The 20420-nt window shown below is 36.4% G+C and overlaps 3 protein-coding genes across 5 annotated transcripts in view; all 3 read left to right on the forward strand.

Moving 5' to 3' along the window:
• The window catches only part of dnm1a (dynamin 1a), a 582590-nt gene that overhangs the window by 294318 nt on the left and 267852 nt on the right, over positions 1-20420 (forward strand). The gene's annotated exons all lie outside the window — the stretch shown is intronic.
• fastkd5 (FASTK mitochondrial RNA regulator 5) lies at positions 939-9994 on the forward strand. Of its 2 annotated transcripts, none has more exons than XM_087253168.1 (2): positions 939-1042; positions 7086-9994. In XM_087253168.1, exon 2 carries the CDS (start codon positions 7098-7100, stop codon positions 9432-9434), a length of 2337 nt encoding a protein of 778 aa, XP_087109294.1. In that variant the 5' UTR covers positions 939-1042; positions 7086-7097; the 3' UTR covers positions 9435-9994. The 2 variants fall into 2 exon arrangements, with proteins under 2 accessions (XP_087109294.1, XP_087109293.1); XM_087253167.1 differs by having other exon boundaries at positions 939-981.
• Positions 12602-20085, forward strand: hspa5 (heat shock protein family A (Hsp70) member 5). The gene is given in 9 exon segments (NM_213058.1): positions 12602-12704; positions 13978-14128; positions 15374-15605; positions 16140-16277; positions 16362-16474; positions 16580-16970; positions 17111-17348; positions 18022-18189; positions 19280-20085. Coding segments are annotated over 8 exon segments (1953 nt in total). The 5' UTR covers positions 12602-12704; positions 13978-14012; the 3' UTR covers positions 19837-20085.

The raw sequence follows: 20420 nt of genomic DNA on the forward strand, positions 1-20420 counted from the left end.
CCAGAGGTCAGAGGAGAATGGCCAGACTGGTTCCAGCTGATAGAAAGGCAACAGTAACTCAAATAAGCACTCGCTACAACCGAGCTCTGCAGAAGAGCATCTCTGAACACACAACACGTCCAACCTTGAGGCGGATGGGCAACAGCAGCTGAAGAGCACACCGGGTGCCGCTCCTGTCAGCTAAGAACAGGAAACTGAGGCTACAATTCACACAGACTCACCAAAACTGGACAATAGAAGATTGGAGAAACGTTGCTGCTCTGATGAGTCTCCATTTCTGCTGACACATTCAGATGCTCGGGGCAGAATTTGCCCTCAGCAACATGAAAGCATGGATCCATCCTGCCTTGTATCAGCGGTTCAGGCTGGTGGTGGTCGTGAAATGGTGTGGGGGAGATTTTCTTTGGGTCCATTAGTACCAATTGAGCATCAACGCCACAGCCTACCTGAGTATTGCTGCTGACCATGTCCATCCCTTTATGAGCACAGTGTCTCCATCTTCTGATGGCTACTTCCAGCAGGATAACGCAGCATGTCATAAAGCTCAATCATCTCAGACTGGTTTCTTGAACATGACGATGAGTTCACTGTACTCAAATGGCCTCCACAGTCACCAGAGCTCAATCCAATAGAGCAGCTTTGGGATGTGGTGGAACGGGAGATTGGCATCATGGATGTGCAGCCGACAAATCTGCAGCAACCGTGTAATGCTATCATGACAATATGGAGCAAAATCTCTGAGGAATATTTCCAGCAGCTTGTTTAATCTCTGCCACCAAGGATTAAGGTGGTTCTGAATGCAAAAGGTGTCCAACCGGGTACTAGTAACTTGTGCCTAATAAAGTGGCCGGTGAGTGTATGTTGGACTGAGCTACAGCTGGACTGCTTCTGCGCATGCGCCGCTTTATGTTTGTCTCCTCCGGGTCTCCGTAGCGCGCATGACACATGCAGTCAGTGTGGATTCAGAACACAAATGAGCGGGTTTGTGTTTGTGTTTTTATAACTTAAGTTCTAACTTTGAAGAAAACTACCCTCGCGAAAGGTACGTGTGTCATTAAACAGTCATACACGCTCGGTGTGTGTTAAATGTGTTGTTTAACGGATGGATAAGACTCTCACTGTCAAGGGCAACATCTATTTTATGATTGATTAAAGGCATTTCGCCACATAGATTAACGCCTAAGTTATATTTCATTATGCTACTAATTTTAATTACACATCACTATATTAATTTTCCGCTAAATGTTTTGAATTTCAGCTGTCACAACTTGATCAAAAACATGTTAAATTTCTCTTCTGTGTCTGTAAGATTAGCTAATGTTAGAGCAATAGATTATTACCCTCGTGGAAATTATACTGTAATTAAATGATAACTTTCTTAATGAATGCTGTATCATACTTTTGTATTATCCATAGTCAACTGATAAGTTATAATCAATACTGTAGCTATAATAAAAATGTTTGCATTACAGTAAACTGTGATGTATCGTGTAGTATAATATACACTCCAGTTGAAGAAAACTACAGAATTGGGACATTTGTTTATATTCCTGTATTTATTGCATTACCATAGCAACAATAAAATCACCACAAGCGATTAATTCACGTAATTTACTATGGTATAGCCTGTAAATGCCAGAGTATTACTATAAATGACCATACTATAGTATTTTTTTCATGAAGTCACAGCAAGAAAGTTGCTGGTTCGATCCTCGGCTCAGTTGGCGTTTCTGTGTGGAGTTTGCATGTTCTCCCTGCGTTCGCGTGGGTTTCCTCCGGGTGCTCCGGTTTCCCCCACAGTCCAAACACATGCGCTATAGGGGAATTGGGTAGGCTAAATTGTCCGTAGTGTATGAGTGTGTGTGGATGTTTCCCAGTGATGTGTTGCGGCTGGAAGGGCATCCGCTGCGTAAAAACTTGCTGGATAAGTTGGCGGTTCATTCCGCTGTGGCAACCCCAGATTAATAAAGAGACTAAGCCGGCAAGAAAATTAATGATGAATGAACCTTAAAACAACGTATATTATACTGCAAATCTGCAATATGCATGCTGAGTGAGGCAGTGTTTACATAATCACAAAATGTAAAGTATATTTTCACCCAGCTCTTTATTAGAATTTGATTTAGAAATTAGGAAATGTCAAATAACCATATAATTAACAGAAATTGAGTAAAATTTTTATTAAAAAAGTTTAATTCAACATGAAAACTTTACCAAGCTATAAAATTACTGTACTTATTTAAATGTTTGTTCTATTTCTTTATGTTTAAGTTACTAATTTTAATTAAAGATTACTTAACTTTTCGCTAAATGTCTTTTGGATTTCAGTTGTCACAACCTGATATAAAACATCTCATTAGACGAAACCACGTAATGTAGTAAAACTGTTTTCAGCTAAAAATCTGCATTAGAAACACGCAAATTTCCTCAAAGTATTGCTGTTTTTTAATTTATTTATTTATTTATTTATTTATTAATTAATATTTGTTCTTTGTTAAATTTCTCTTCTGTGTCAGTCACTTTACAGTACAGATTATTTAACGATATAGCAATAGATTTGGTCCAATAATAAATTATCCACATAAAAAAAAACAAAAAACTGTATTTTAAATGATAACTTTGTTGTATCATACTTTTGTATCATCTATAGTGAACTGATGAATTATAATAAAAACTGTAGCATCTTTTAGTTTGTGCTACTATAAACTGATATATTGTACTATATTAACCCTATACTAATTGGGTAATTTGTTTATATTCCTGTATTTGTTGGGTTATCATAGCAACAATAAAATCACCGTAAGAGATTAATTCAATTAATTTACTAGTATAGCTTATAAACACTACAGTATTACTATAAATGACCATACTATAGTGTTTTCTTCACAGGGTAACCTTAAAGCAATCTATATTATACTGCAAATCTGCAATATGCATGCTGAGTGAGGCAGTGTTCACATAACCACAAAATGTGTAGGATATTTTCACCCAGCTCTTTATTACAATTTGATTAAGAAGTTAGAAGTGTCAAATAACACCATACAAACAATAGTTGATTAAACAAATCAATAAATTAAACCAAGTTAACAGGGTTGTGCAAGCTACTTGGAAAATGTAGTGAGCTAAGTTATTAGTTACTCTACTTAAAATGTAGCTTGACTATAGTAAAAGCTACTCTCTGGGAAATGTAGCGAGCTAAGCTGAAAGCTACTTCTAAGCTATTTCTTTTATTTTTCTTTTTTAAATTGAAGCAACTTCAATCCAAGTCAGTTCTGTTTTAGTGATCAATAAAACTGCTAATGATACATATGTGGCAATGCCAGGCCCGGATTGGCTAATCGGGAGCACCGGGAGATACTAATCGGTGTGCCGGTCCGTTTTGTGTCCCTAGCTGCTTGCACTCTCAGCAGTTGCACTTTTTTCATTTATTTATTTATTTGACCATATCCACACTATTTTTATTCATTATTTTGCCGCAGCCTCGCTCTTTTTAGTTATTTTCTCGGAGCCCCGTGAGCAAAATGCAGCCCGCAGTTTAATGATGATGTAACTATCATTAGTTAGTTAGTTAGTTAGTTTATTTATATAGCACATTTTTTACAACACAACGTTGCGCAAAGTGCTGAACGCAATCAATACTAAAAATAAAATCTGCATCACATACATAACAATTAAAACATAAGGCAAACCTCTCAACATTAAAAAGGCTCAAATACTAAGGAACAAAGATGGCGTTTCAGACGCTTTTAAAAACAGGTAGAGTTGGAGCATGTCTGATGTGGGGTGGAAGCCCGTTCCAGAGTTTTGGGACGACAACAGCAAAAGCCCGATCCCCACTTCGCTTACACCGGGACCTTGGTATAGATAGAATAAATTCATCAGAAGACCTCAGTGACCTACCAGGATTGTATACATGTAGCAAGTCTGATAAGTAAGATGGTGCCAGATTGTTTAAGGATTTAAAAACAAAGATTGATAGTTTAAAATCAATCCGTGACCAAACAGGCAGCCGGCCCAGAGAGGAAAGAACTGGGGATATGTGCTCGAACTTGCGAGTCCCTGTCAGAAGTCCCTGCAGCCACATTTTATACTAATTGCACTCTGTTTAGGGCATTTTGACTAATACCCACATACAGAGAACTGCAATAGTCAAGTCTTCCCAAAATAAAAGCATGGATCACCTTTTCAAGGTCATTAAAAGAGAGAAACGACTTTACTTTTGCCACCAGTCGTAAATGGAAAAAACTGGATTTAACAACTGTATTTACTTGTTTGTTAAATTTCAGATCACTGTCGAATTGAAATCCTGAGTTTCTAACAACAGGTTTTTGATAAGTGTAAAGCTCACCAAAACCTGATAAATGCAGAGGGTTAGGATCGCCAAACCAGACCAGCTCAGTTTTATCTTCATTGAAATTTAAAAACTTTGACGAAAGCCAGCTCTTGACCTCGACTAGACATCTCATAAGGGAGTCAAGCCCCTTTTTATCCCTACTTTTTAAAGGGACATAAATCTAAGTGTCGTCAGCATAAAAATGAAAAGCCACAACATATTTACGAAAAATAGATCCTAAAGGTAAAATATATATAAAGAAAATAAAATAGGTCCAAGTATAGACCCTTGTGGAACTCCACATGTCATGTCATTCCACCCCAAACACACTTAGTGAATATTAATTAATATTAATGAATATTACACCTGCTCAATGAAAATCTGATGATTCACTACATTAATAAATCTGCCATAACTAGATCAGAAATCTAAAAAGGGGAGAAAAAGATTAGACATCAATAGCAGCAGATAACAGTGCAATACTTATTTTTTATCCCGAACTCATCACCTTAACAGCGCCAACTGGGTCTAGTGGTTAGCACCTTGCGTTACAACGTCGCCGATCCGAGTTCGCACCTCACCAGGATAATTTATTTATTTTATTTTATTTTTTTCATTTTTAGTGTTAAGACATATAATACTGAGTGTGTTACTTATGTAGGGGTACATTTTTTTTTGTGCGTGCGTGCGTGCGTGCGTGTGTGACGACCGTTACTATAATGGCACTCCATTATCCAAGCTGGAAATATGATCCTTTTAAGTAACCAGTCTGACGCGACGAACTCATCCAAGTCGTTATATTCTTTTCTTGTATTTATTTGTTCTTCAAAGCAGGAACAATCTTTTTCTTTATATAACGATACAATATAGAACGACGGTCAAAAACGATATCACTCCGTCTCTTTCTCTCTTTACATCAAGGATATGACATGATCAGTCATAAATAAGCAAAGGCATAATTAAAGCATGCAATAATAATTTAAATAATATTTTGATTGTAGAAAGTATAAATGCAATAAACAAATAACGATAACTATACATAATATTTTACAATTTGCATAATAAATATGGCTCTAACAGTTACAAAGGACTGGATATCTATAAAGAATTAATGTTCTCATATTTATGAAAAACATTTGAAGTTCTCATGCAGCTGTGTCCTTGAAAAAGACGTGTTAGTGTCATTAGAAACTGAATTGGAAATAACGTTATTTTAATATAGTCAGTCGTCGACTGAGGTGGGCCGGTCTAAGGCTTGAAACTCTAGAGCTAAATAGCAGTCCCACTCCTGCCCTGTGTGGCATAACTGTTCAGTTCAGTTATTAACAGTAATTCTTATGCTGTTCCAAACACAAACACATTTTTGTAGACATCAAAAACAAAAAATTCAAGAAACCAGGTGTTGCACATTTAAGATACAACATTACTATAGTTGTACTATATACAATAATGTAGATGTTGTATTGCAACTATAAAGCAAATTAGTTCAATTACTTCCCTATAGTACTGTTCAAAACCACTTTTAAATATTGAAGTATTTACAGTATTTTCATGTAAATGCACTTGGGCACATTTGCAGAACAAACATTGAGTAGATTTAAAACCAATTCAACTCTAACAAGAGTACAGCATCGGAATTAACTTCAAGACTTCGATGTATGGTCCTGATTCAGAATTAATTCCTCTACAGTCATCTTTCCATCTAGCAAGTTTTTCCTGTCTGCCTGATGATGAGTGAGAGGTGGCAGTAGCTCACCAAGTTTGTTTTCGACCACCATAAAACATGAAGAATTTGCAATTCTTGCTATTATATGGATATATCTTTAACGGCCAGACACTGGCTTTACAGCTCTGAACGGCAGTGGCGTCACTTAATGATTCCTGATTGGTAAATGTAGCTTGTGTGGACGCTACTTGCTTAAAATAATAGATTCTGGAAAGCTATCCTTTGCTCCTGGAAAGCTATTTGATTCAGCAAGTAGTGACGCTGGTGCCACGCTACTGACGAATGTAGTTTAGCTAGTAGCGTCACTGCAAATTAATGGAATTTCAAGAATTCACACTTAGATACTGTTTGACAACTTGTTAGCAAGTTAGCAGGTTTGGCATGCTGTCCCGGAAGAGAACCCTGAGCTCGGAGATAGTTGAGCCCAGGGCTCCCGCCAGGTCCATAAAGCATGTGAGGGGAGTACGAGGTCAGGTGTTCTCGAGAGCTCCCCTCGGCAAAAGAGGAAAGGAGGAGAAGGGGTGGAAGGGGGGTTTCTTCGGAAAACGAAGATAAGGGAGTAGATCTTAGCTAGGTTACTTATAGTGAGTTTGGATCAATCCGATTGGCTAGGTAATGAGTGTAGATGAGTGGCCAGCTGCAGTCAATCATATCACGTGCTCCTCTTGAAATTAGTTTGTGAAACTTCATTTAATGTGAAAACTTTAAAATAGTGTTGTTTTTTCGGTAATACAAACTCCAGTGATTTACGTTTACAACTTTATTTTTACATCAATTAATCAAATTTATTTTTGGATCAAGCTCTAAGATTACTGTCATCATTAATAAATCATAAGAATCATGGTGGACAAAACAAATGAGCTATTAGAATGTATTTATACAATTTTTTCTGTTAAAAATCATCTGTGAAACATCACTTGGAAAATATTCGTAAAGCATTAATTTTTTTTGTCTTCAACTGTAGGTAATAGTACAACATTTGCATACTGTCAATCATCATATCACTTTTTTTATGATCCCTTCCAGTATCTGCTGCTGATGTCTGCGAATGTGCTACTTCATAACGTGGCAAAGCGTCGTCTTTGTGCTCACGTACAGCGCCTTTCCTTCCTTAAAACCCAGCGTTTGTCATCACATGTGGACAATGGAGAGCAAAAGAGAGAAGAACGCGAAAGCTCGCTGTTGTGCAAACATTCATCGTATTACCAGACACGAACGTCACGTTCCTCTCATTTCAGCTACTTAAAAACTGGCAAAAAAATTAACAGTAGTTTCCTCTCAAATCCTACTTTCTGCATACAGGGTAACTCCTACAGTATCAGCTCCAGGAATACCTTGTTAAACATCAGTGGATCTGAATCCAATCAAGAAGCCCTTCCGACACCAAACACAAACCCTAGTGTGAGCCCTGATCCACGCGCATTTCAGAGATGCCGACTTGATTACAGCAACATGACCCATGACATCTCCCAGCGCACATCTACTTCAGACTTCAACGAAGCCTTGGTAATCCTTAATAAAGTTACAATACTGAAAAACAACATGGGAGCTTCCGATATAACCAGCTTCTTGCACAAACTTAGCCAGATTCCCTTGAAAGACACTGCGGTAGTCAGAAGAGACCCACGATTCAGCATGCTCCTTCAGTACAGTGTGGCGATCATACACACCTTCACTCCGCAGCAGTTATTGGATATTCTGAAGGCCTTCGTGAACTTGGACTTGCCTCGTTCTCATAGCGTACTGGCGTCATACGAAGCCGAGTTCTGTGAGCAAGCGAGTGAAATGAATCTCCACCAGCTGCTCCTTTCCGCAGATTTGTGGCGCTGCCTTGTTCGAAATGTTCCTAAGTACCTCAAGAAGCTCTACGATAATGTAAGTCAAAACCTCAACCAGATGAGTCCTCCAGAGCTGGTTCAGCTGATCTACATTATTGGAGAGAGTCGGGGATGTCCTGAGACCCTCGTTAAATCTATCGAGTCATTACTTATGCGCCATTTAAATGAGTTGAAGCCTGAAGAACTGGGCGCTGTTTGTTTAGGCCTCTTTAAAGCACAAACCTCCCTTTCTGAAAGAGCAGTTCAGCGGCTTGTGGACAGGTCGCTTGTTGCAGTCAAGGATATGAGTGACTTTGGGATTGTTAATGTAATGAAGTATTTGCGATTTAGCTATTTGGACCATCTCCCATGGTTGGAGGCTATGGGTGTGGAGGTGCCACGACGGGCTCCACAAATGGAGGCTCAAGGCCTCATGCACATCATCTTGGGATTCTCCGCTCTACACTACCGGGATGATCGTGTTCTCTTGGCTGTGGCCAAACAATTACCTAATGTGATCAATCAATGCAGGAGTAAAGATGCTGCGAAGATGCTCTGGGCCTATGGATCTTTAGGATTTCTTCCCAGCCAGTGTCCGGACCTTTATCCGTCTCTCACTGCACTCTTACGAGAACGTCAGTCAGAGTTTCAGCGATTCCCTGAACATCTGCTCACAGGTCTGCTCGGACTTGCTTTTGCTGGTCTGTTCCCTGAAGACTTGCTCAGTCTGGCTTTGAGTGAAGAGTTTGTCGACAGGGCTTGTAAATACCAGGAGCTTGAGTTAAACAGAGACTTGTTTACTTTAGATGGAACTGTAGGACTGGAGTTACCAGAGTCAACAATCCCGAGGCTCAGTCTCGCCGTGAGGGAAGAAGTGACCAAACAGCTTTGGGATTTTGCTCAATCTGAGATCTGCCAGAAGCTTGAGGTTCTCGAAGCTGAATCGATGCTGCAGAAACTTCTGGGTGGAGAGATGTTTGTGCGCAAGCACATGATCCTCCCTCATTTGCGCTCTATTGACTTGGAGGTGCACTTAGATCAAAATGACCAACCAGTTTCAGTGACTTCTGGATCTTGCCAACGAGAGCTCGCCTCTCAAAACTGGGAGCAAAAACCCTCTGGAATAACCATAACTGATGACCTACTTGCTCAGCTAACTAATACTCAAAAGACTCAGTTGGAGCCGTTCAACAAATCTCTCCAACAGCCTGTGCCTCTGAGAGTCGAACCGGTCAGAGAAAGTCTTTTCAGTGTGGGCATTGACTTGACGGATGATCTTCTGACGTTGTTGACCAACTCTAGTAAACATTCCCCTCACCCCAAAGATTCTAGGCCGTCTGTTAAGAGACTTGCTGTTCAAGTGACAAATAGGAATCATTATTGCTACAGGACGAAGCAGCTGCTTGGATTGCATGCACTAAAGAGGAGGCATCTCACACTGGCCGGATACAGAGTTGTGGAGTTACCGCACTGGGAATGGTTTCCATTGCTGAGACGCTCACAGGCCGAGAAACTTGCCTATCTGCACTGCAAGATATTCAACTACAGAGACTGCTAAATATAGATTAATTAAATTCTCTGCATATACGTGTGAACAACCATGTCGTACTCTGACTTGCTTTCGCTGGCCTATTCTCTGAAGATTTGCCCAGTCAAGTCAAGAGTTCATCAACAGGGTTGTAAATACCAGGAGCTCAAGACTGGAGTTACCAGAGTCAACAATCCCAAAGGCTCAGTCTCGCTGTGAGGGAGGAAGTGACCAAAAAGCTTTGAGATTTTGCTCAATCTGAGATCTGCTTGAGGTGATGGAGGCTGAATCGATGCTGCAGAAAGTTCTGGATAGAGAGATGTTTGTCAAGCAAACTATTTCTCTTGATACAAAACCACGTCACTCATGTGTTTTGGTGAAGAGGTCATGTTAATGACTGAAAAATGATCAATCCTGAGTCGTTTTAAACTAGTTCTGCTTTATTTAAATATAATGCCATTGTTAAAAGCAGTTAGATTCATTGAACTACACAATTCTGTTAAACTTATGGTCATGTGTTGAATGTTATCTCAATCTCAATGTTTGATTGGTGTTAAAATAATTTTTCATACATAATAAACAATTAAAAAGGACCCAAGTGTTAAATTCGTGGAGTGTATTTCCTTGAAGATCCAGTCAGTGTTTGGGCCTAATGTGTGCCGTGCATTGATTTATACAGCAGCAGAAATCTTTTTATAACATACAATAAATCACAATAGGATGTTAATGTGAAAATGTCATTATTTACATGGTAAGTCTTAACCATTCATTATGCAGATGTCCATTTCACAATCACTTATCTCATAGTGTTTCTGTGTGAAACCAACCACTATTGTTTTACTCTTGAACTTTTAATTCCTTTGATTTCCAAGTCATGTTTATTGCCTTGCTCTAACTACAGTAAAAAGTAAACATCAAGCTGAGGTTATGTAGAATAATACAGACTTAATATGGCAAGGTTTGTGTACTATTTTCAGGAATATTGTGGATCAGTGTACTAACAAAGCATTCAAAGGATGGTGCTTGATTAGATGAGTATAAAATGTTATTCAATTTGTAATAATTACTCTCTAAAAATGACCATGACGATGGCATTTTCCAGTACTTTCATGATTTTGCCAGTCCAGTAGTTCAGAAAGAGTTCAGAAATCAAAAAAGGTCCAAGATTTTTGTGTAATTTCAGGGGGAAACACAAAATTCAACGCAAATAGTTCCAGAAAAACTTCTCAAAATCAGTTATTTTAGGCTGCAAATATATATATATATATATATATATATATATATATATATATATATATATATATATATATATATATATATATATATATAAATATATATATATATATATATATATATATATATATATATATATATATATATAAATATATATATATACATATATATATATATATATATAAATATATATATATATATATATATATATATATATAAATATGTATATATATATATAAATATATATATATATATATATAAATATATATATATACATATTTATATATATAAATATATATATAAATATATATATATATAACTATATATATATATATATATATAACTATATATATATATATATATATATATATATATATATATATAAATATATATATAAATATATAAATATATATATAAATATATAAATATATATATAAATATATAAATATATATATATATATATATATATATATATATATATATATATATATATATATATATATATATATATATATATATATATATATATTAACCCTGAAAAACCCTTCAGGGACTGATTTCCCAGTGTTTTTTTAGCTAGGTAGGTCCATGAATATTAGATTAAATTTAGTTAAAATTGAAGGTCGCTGGTTCGAGCATCGGCTGAATTAGCTGGTGTTTCTGTGTGGAGTTTGCGTGTTCTCCCAGTGTTGGCGTGGGTTTCCTCTGGGTGCTCTGGTTTCCCCCACAAGTCCAAAGACATGCGGTATCTGTGATTTTGGTCGGCTAAATTGTCAGTAGTGTATGTATGTGAATGAGTGTTTATGGATGTTTTCCAGTAATGGGTTGCAGCTGGAGGGGCATCCACTGCGCGAAATATGTGCTGGATAAGTTGGCGGTTCATTCCACAGATTAATAAAGGGACTAAGCCGAAAAGAAAATGAATGAATGAATCAGTATGAATACCTGACTTTCATTTTTACTGTACATTAAATGTGTGTACAAATACAACACTCAAATGCTAAATCAATTCAATAACTGATATTTTGAGGTTATTTATAGGTTGTTTGACAAGTTTTCAGAAACAGTATATTGCATTATGCTTGACGTAGTAACACTAGTGTAAGTTTGACTCATACTGAAAACACATTTCCAGGTTGCTCCTTGTCATTGCATCATTACACTACACTCACTATCTCTGTTGTCTGTCTGCAGATTTTTGCTGATACTCTGCTTAATGAGTCATCAAACCACAAAAATATGATTGTGAGTGTGCCATATATTCATGCATTTGGTAACAAATGCACTCACGTGATTCATTATCCTCTATTGTGAGCTATTGTCTTGAACTTTATAAGTTTAATATGCTCATTAAATGCCTGTACATTGCAGTGATTGATTAATGATGCCATTCTGCAGTCAGTTTATTTATACATAGACACACATAACAGCTTGTTGATTTACTGGATTAATAGGCATGCAATAAGACGTGTAGTGTTGCAATATATGCAAAGCAATATCAAAAAATGATAAACTCCATATTTTTATTCGCCATTCGTTCATTCATTCCCATCATTTCAAGTTTAGAGCTGTCAAAGACTAATACAATGATTAAATATATGTAATTAAACCAAGTAAACTATATAAGCCCGTGTAGTAATCGTGTTTTATTATCAGTTTTGGGTTAAGGCCTGTCAGAATATTTCGCTTTCTCGGCCCGTTTGAAATGCAGCAGAAGCTGAAGCCCCTCCCCCATCCAGAACCTTCACTGACTGACACTGACGCGGACCAATCAGTTCATCACAGTTCGCCTCACTTGATGACGTTTCGTCCACCAGTACGTGTGCAAATCAGCATCAGCCAGCGTGTAGCGCACAGCCAATCACCGCCTTCCAACGAGCTGCTCTCTGACCAATGGCGAGGCTCCACGATTGGGAAGCGGCGAAGGCTTTATAAACAGACGAGCGCAGCGCCATGAGTTACAGTCGAGGCTCAGAGAAAACACGAGAACACAGAAGACGGGAAGAATTGCAGATAGACGTTTCAGCACACGCCCTTCATATTTAACAACATTATTGTATTTATAAGGTAAGAACTATATCTCATTTAATTTCCCGCTTCGTTTAATTATGTCACCAAAACCGTTAAGGATGAAATTGATTCCTTATATAACTGATTAAACTGCATAGTCCTGATAAATATCTTTTTCGTTTGTGTAGGTTACATTAAAATGTCCAAAAATATTAAAACGTGTATTTAAATGTTGTTATTATAGGTGTCTTACGTTAATTTGCTGCTTGGGACGTTCATTGATTGTGTAACGTTATAATAACCGGCTACATAGAATAAACTTGACGGTTAAATATGTAATAACGGGTAAAAAACGTAACGTAATTAACGGTAGGTTATTATCATAACAATATTTGCAGTAAAGGGCAAAAATTATGTAATGAAGATGATGATGATGGTGTGAAGTGAATCAGCACGAGGTTGAACCCAAGACTAGTTAACGTTACTTGCAGGATTATGGGTTAGTGATCTGTTCATGTAAATAATCACTGATTTTGTGAAGTGCAGTCTAGTAATCGTGTTTTTAGTGGGGTATTGATTACCATTTTTATAAACCTGTTTGTCATAATTAAACTATGCTTGGTAGTATTATGGTTTTTGTTTTAAATTTGTTTAATTTTTTATTAGGTGTTGACCAGCTTTTAAAATAGATTTTTTTGGCCTTCAATATGTATTTATTTATTAATTCTTTTATTATTTGTTTTTGAAGTGTTAATATGCCTTCACATTTGTCCCAGATGGTGTCATATCTAAAAGATAGCTTGTATTTCTTGGTGGTATTATGGAAGTATTGATTACATTTGTATAACCACAGGTATACATGGTATAATAAAACTATACCATGTACTATTAAACATAGTATAAGGTATTGACCAGCATTTAAAATGGGTTTTTGGTTTTCTTTGTTTTCTATGATTTTTATTTGAAAGATTCTAATATTAATTTTACATTTGACCCAAATATTGTCATATCTAGGAGATAATTAGTATTTCTTGCTGGTGTTGATGTACCACATGTAATAATAAAACTATGGTTTGTGGAATAACTATTTGGGTAACTTTTCATAAGGTTTAGTCCAGCACTTTGATTAGATATTTGGCTTACATTATATGCATTTATTCTTATGTTTTATATTTAAAGGACTCTAATATCCCTTTAAACTTGACCTAGATGGTGTCACATCTAGAAGATAATTAGCATTTGTTCTATCATTTATTAATATATAAAAACCCATGTTCATATATTCATGCACTGACTTATAACATTCATTTTTACTTTGTGTCATCTACAGACATCACTGAGGATTTGACATCAGATCTGGCCAAAATGCGGTTGCTTTGCCTGTTTTTGCTGGTGGCCGGCAGCGTGTTTGCCGAAGAGGACGATAAGAAGGAGAGTGTTGGGACAGTGATTGGGATCGACCTCGGGACCACATACTCCTGGTGAGGTTTTGAGTACTTGTACTGAGTTTCCACCCACATTAAAACTCATTTCTAAGACCATAGATGTGTATGTGATGTGTATATAAAATCTAAATTTTATGTTTTATAAAGACACACATGCAGTATTTGCAGAAAAACACCTTATTTAATTTAGTTGTAAAATGCTATCTTACTGAATAATGTGTGTTGAATGATTTGTGTATAATACAGTTTGTGAATTGACTATTTTCTGTATTTGTTATGATATACCTGCTGTACCTGTTAATAATTAGATTTGATTACAAGTTGGATATGCCTTGTAAGCTTTAAAAGCTAAGAAATTATACTTATCAAATTTTCAGCTGCTATACTTACAAAAGAATACTTGCACTAAATTAAGACATGTCCTCGAGCATGACATTTTTTCCACATTTTCTCTGAAAGCACGGTCCCATACATTTAGTTGAAATTCACTGTATAAGTGCCTAAATATAATTTTCACTATTGGTACACAGTTTTAAAAAATGCAACATTGCTAAATCGACTTTGTAATTTCACCAAAAATTTAAATGCTTCTGTTTCATATACTTTATAAAACAAAGTAAAAGTTGCAAAAATGTTATTGTTGTTCTTGTTGAAGTGATGCACTTAAAGATTCTACAAGAATTCCCAAAGTTTAGGTTTTTTAATAACATTTGATATACTTCTAATTTTATGTTATCTTAGTTTACACCAATAATAGCATTTGTTGTTGTTTTACTATACTTTTCGCTTTTAATTAAATTGTAAATACAGATACAAGTCCAAATCAATCTCATAAATATAAAATGCAGTATTTTTTACTTGGATTTTTTATGCATGTTAGTTCTAGTTTTATAAAACTATTTTTACACTTTAAATTGATATGCATTTAACGTAACAAGTTTTTTTTTTTGTGTGTGTGTGTTTTGTTTAATAAATTAAGTGCCAGTGAAATGATATTGGAATTAAAACAACTTTTAAGTGTATATTAGCAAAATGTAAGAAGTTTATAATGCTAAGTAAAAACACCAATATAACAGCTTCAAAATGTAAGTTTATCAAAGTATTTTTATATAAACTTCAAATACCAAAGCTGATATTCAAGTAGTCTATTCAATTTCATAGAATTAAATGCAATTTATTTCTGAAGTTTGATTATACTTACAGTTTTATGCATTTATAACGCTTATTTTTTCCTTCTATTTTTATGAGCATTATAAAGGTGTATTTACTCTTTCTCCTCAGTGTTGGAGTCTACAAGAATGGTCGTGTTGAGATTATTGCCAATGACCAGGGAAACCGCATCACTCCGTCATACGTGGCCTTTACCACTGAAGGAGAGCGGCTCATCGGAGATGCTGCGAAGAACCAGCTCACATCCAACCCTGAAAACACTGTGTTTGACGCCAAGAGGCTGATCGGACGCACATGGGGCGACTCTTCTGTGCAGCAGGACATCAAATACTTCCCCTTTAAGGTACAATCACACATTTATCCCTGCTCTGCATTTCTTTAAGGGGATAGTTCATCAATATTAACATTCACTCTTCAAGTGGATCTATTGAGGCCCCTAAATATTCCTCTTGGCTAAACCTTTCCCAAAGTTGAAATGCATTTAGGACAAATAACATTTTAAAGGACCAATTGTTACACAATTTAGTTTGGATTTTACATTTTCTATTCAATTTTGCAACTAATATAGCATTGAGTGTCATTTATATATGAAATCTGTGGTTGGAAATGCCAAATGTAAATTGATCATTCATTTTGCATGCAACATCGAGCATGCTGTAGTATAAATAAATGCATTTGTCTCTGCATATTGCATTTTGCATGTAATTATGCACATTTCATTGTAGATGTAATATAAATGCAATGCCTGTTTTGCATTGCCATATTGTGAATTGAGCATGCAATTTAAATTAATGAATGCATTGAACTATTTTTATTTTTTTCTGGACATTGCTAATGTCTAACTTGGAGAAAATCTAAACACCTGCGTCTATTCCAGGTGATCGAGAAGAAAAACAAGCCTCACATCCAGCTGGACATCGGCTCTGGTCAGATGAAGACGTTTGCACCGGAGGAAATTTCCGCCATGGTTTTGACCAAGATGAAGGAAACCGCAGAGGCTTACCTGGGAAAGAAGGTAAAAGCCAGAGTCCAGCGTTTCTGCATTTTGGGTTCGTGTGAAGCTGAACACGGAGTTAATTTCTGCTTTTTGTTTTTGCAGGTCACTCATGCTGTGGTCACCGTTCCTGCTTATTTCAACGATGCTCAGCGTCAGGCCACTAAAGATGCTGGAACCATTGCTGGGCTGAATGTCATGAGGATCATCAATGAGCCGTGAGTACTCTGCTGCTGTGTTTTAAATAATAATAATAATTTAATTACAGTTTAGTTTAAATATTTCAAACCCTAATAACCCTTTCTTTTTTTCCCTCGCTTCAGTACGGCGGCTGCCATCGCATACGGTCTAGACAAGAGGGACGGAGAGAAAAACATCCTGGTGTTCGATCTGGGTGGTGGCACCTTTGACGTGTCTCTGCTGACCATCGATAACGGCGTGTTTGAAGTGGTGGCCACAAACGGAGACACTCACCTGGGCGGAGAAGACTTCGACCAGCGCGTCATGGAGCACTTCATCAAGCTGTACAAGAAGAAGACGGGCAAAGATGTGCGCAAAGACAACCGCGCCGTGCAGAAGCTGCGCAGAGAGGTGGAGAAGGCTAAGAGAGCGCTGTCTGCCCAGCATCAGGCCCGCATCGAGATCGAGTCCTTCTTTGAGGGAGAAGATTTCTCTGAGACTCTCACCAGAGCCAAGTTTGAGGAGCTCAACATGGTAAGAAATGCCAACCTCCAATGCAAACTAAGTGTTAAAAAAAATGCATAGATTTAAATGAATTTAAGGATGCACAATACAAAAGCATGAAAATCACGGAGTTATTGATTTTAATATTTATTTTTCCCCTCGTCTGTTAGGACTTGTTCCGCTCCACTATGAAGCCGGTTCAGAAGGTTCTGGAGGACTCTGACCTGAAGAAGCCAGATATCGATGAGATCGTGTTGGTCGGTGGCTCCACTCGTATCCCGAAGATCCAGCAGCTGGTGAAGGAGTTCTTCAATGGAAAAGAGCCGTCCAGAGGAATCAACCCTGATGAGGCCGTGGCGTACGGAGCTGCTGTCCAGGCTGGAGTCCTGTCCGGAGAGGAGGAGACCGGTGAGTCTGAGGAAATGGACTTATAAACTGACAGTAATGCAACTTTTAATATAACAGTGAACAATAGCAGGTATTTTACACCGTTAAGCCTTTTGGTAAAACTATTTATGGTGGTTTTAATATGGCCACGTGTATACTCCATATACATGTTAAACACTGGTGTAATATGACAGTATAGTGTATTTGAATACTCCATAATGTAAAATGCAGTGTAACATCATAATATATGGTGTATTGTGACAAGTGCGTAACCTAATATAGTATAGTATAATAACCATATAATAAAACTAATAGCTTTGACAATATATTTGTTTAAAATAATAAAATGAAGTAGTGTACCATAATAACTTGGTATAAGTTAGTGTAATCTAACTATAATCTAGTGTATGACGTATTATACCATGTTACGGCTAAATATAATGTATAATATAACTAATTGTGGGTTATGACTTTAATATTGTTTTATGTCTTTAAGTAATAATCATAATTAAAACAACTTATAATCTGGTGTATTGATGTTTTAGCATGTGAATTCTAACAATGTAGTCCAGTATAATGTGGTATAGGACTTAACATGTATTGTATATCGTCCTCCTGTTTGTTTGTGCTATAATTGATCAACTCTTCTGAAAGATTATTATGATTTATTAATGTATGTGTGTATTGTGTTCAGGTGATCTGGTTCTTCTGGACGTGTGTCCGCTGACTCTGGGCATTGAGACTGTTGGAGGAGTGATGACCAAACTCATTCCCAGAAACACTGTTGTTCCCACCAAGAAATCCCAGATCTTCTCCACTGCTTCCGACAACCAGCCCACCGTCACTATCAAAGTTTATGAGGGTAAGATGAAGAATCCATTCACATTTGTTGCGTACTTCTCAATTATTGCTTTGGAGTAAGATGATGATGATGATGATGATGATGATGAATTTTTTTTTTTTTTTTTTTTTTTTTTTTTTTTTTTTTGTGCACTACAATAGCAACCCACTCTATTATTAAATTCTTTGCATATGCAGGTCATTTGCAAGAAACATTTAATGCTTTGGTCAGTGTTAAATTTGAATCATCTTTCTAAATCATCACTTGTGCCCATTTCAGGACAATATATATATAAAGGGAAAATGTATTATTATTATTATTATTATTTTATTATTATTATTATTATTATTATTATTAATATTTATTATAATAATATTATTATTATTATTATTATTATTATTATTATTATTATTATCATTATCATCAATTTTATTATTTATTTTTTATTTGTTTATTATTATTATTATTATTATTTTATAATTTTTTATTTTGTACTGTAGATTATTATTTTTTTTGTATTGTAGTTTATTATTATCAATTTTATTATTTATTTTTTATTATTATTATTATTATTATTATTATTATTATTATTATTATTATTATTTATTTTATATATATATATATATATAATTTATTTTGTACTGTAGATTATTATTTATTTGTATTGTAGTTTATTATTATTATTATTATTATCATCATATTTATTTGTTGTGGTTGTTGTTTATTATTATTGTTATATTTATTATATTATAATTTATTTTATACTGTAGTGTTTATTTTTTTATTGTAGTGTTTTTATTATTATTATTATTATTATTTATTATATTATAATTATTATATTTTTTATTTTGTACTGTAGTGATTATTATTATTATTATTATTATTATTATTATTATTATTATTATTATTATTTTATTTTTTATATTGTAGTTTTTTATTATTATTATTATTATTTTTTTTTTATTATTAGTTTCTCAATGGAAATGAGCCTTTTGAAATGGTCATGGTCCTAAATCCCTTGTATATTACATTGTTTGAGTGCAAACTTTAGTTTTTGTTAGTTTTAGGTGAGAATTTTAGCAGCTAATTTGTTCAATTCTTGTGTCTCCAGGCGAGCGTCCCCTGACCAAAGACAACCATCTGCTGGGCACCTTTGACCTGACGGGCATCCCTCCAGCACCTCGTGGCGTCCCACAGATTGAGGTAACTTTCGAGATCGACGTCAACGGCATCCTGCGCGTCACCGCCGAAGACAAAGGCACCGGAAACAAAAACAAGATCACCATTACCAACGACCAGAACCGGCTGACCCCTGAGGACATCGAGAGAATGGTGAACGAAGCCGAGAGATTCGCTGATGAGGACAAGAAACTGAAGGAGAGAATCGACAGCCGCAATGAATTGGAGAGCTACGCCTATTCCCTGAAGAACCAGATCGGGGATAAAGAGAAATTAGGTGGAAAGTTATCCTCTGAAGACAAGGAGGCCATCGAGAAGGCAGTGGAGGAGAAGATCGAGTGGCTGGAGGCGCATCAGGACGCCGATCTGGAGGAATTCCAAGCCAAAAAGAAGGAGCTGGAGGAGGTGGTGCAGCCCATCGTCAGCAAACTGTACGGCAGTGCGGGAGGACCACCGCCTGAAGAGGCCGAAGAAAAGGACGAGCTGTAGACACACAGGGGACTTTTATTTTGAAAAGACTTGTATGTTTTCTTCTGTTCTCTTCACTCCGGTGGAGATTTCGTGGCCTGCTTTATTTCGAGGCTCTGCTGCTGTTCTCAGGCAGTTCTGTGATTTTGGGGGATGTCCGGGGGATTGTGGGTAAATGAGTCATGTGCTGAAAGTTATTTATTATTGAGATCTGGCATCTGTAGATGTTTCGACATCAAATACAAAAATAAAAGGTTTGATACAAAATCACTTTCAGTGTTCGGGCTGCTTAATGGGAGTGTGTGTGTGTCTTGGTCCCTTTTATTAATCATTGGTCACCACAGTGACATGAACCACCAACTATTCATGTATGTTTTCACAGCGGATGCCCTGCCAGTACTGGGTTGCAACTGGAAAACACCCATACATACACTACGGCCAACTTAGTTGATCAATTCCCCTATAGCGCATATGTTTGGATTGTGGGGGGAAACCAGAGCACCCGGAGGAAACCCCCGCCAACACTGGGAGAACATGCAAACTCAAAGCCACTTAATTACTGTAAAGCCACAGAGCTGCCCTGTGTGTGGGGGGGGTGGGTATAC

This window comes from Danio rerio, chromosome 5 (genome assembly GCF_052040795.2).
Source record: "Danio rerio strain M-AB ecotype USA chromosome 5, GRCz13ab, whole genome shotgun sequence".
Taxonomy (NCBI): domain Eukaryota; kingdom Metazoa; phylum Chordata; class Actinopteri; order Cypriniformes; family Danionidae; genus Danio; species Danio rerio.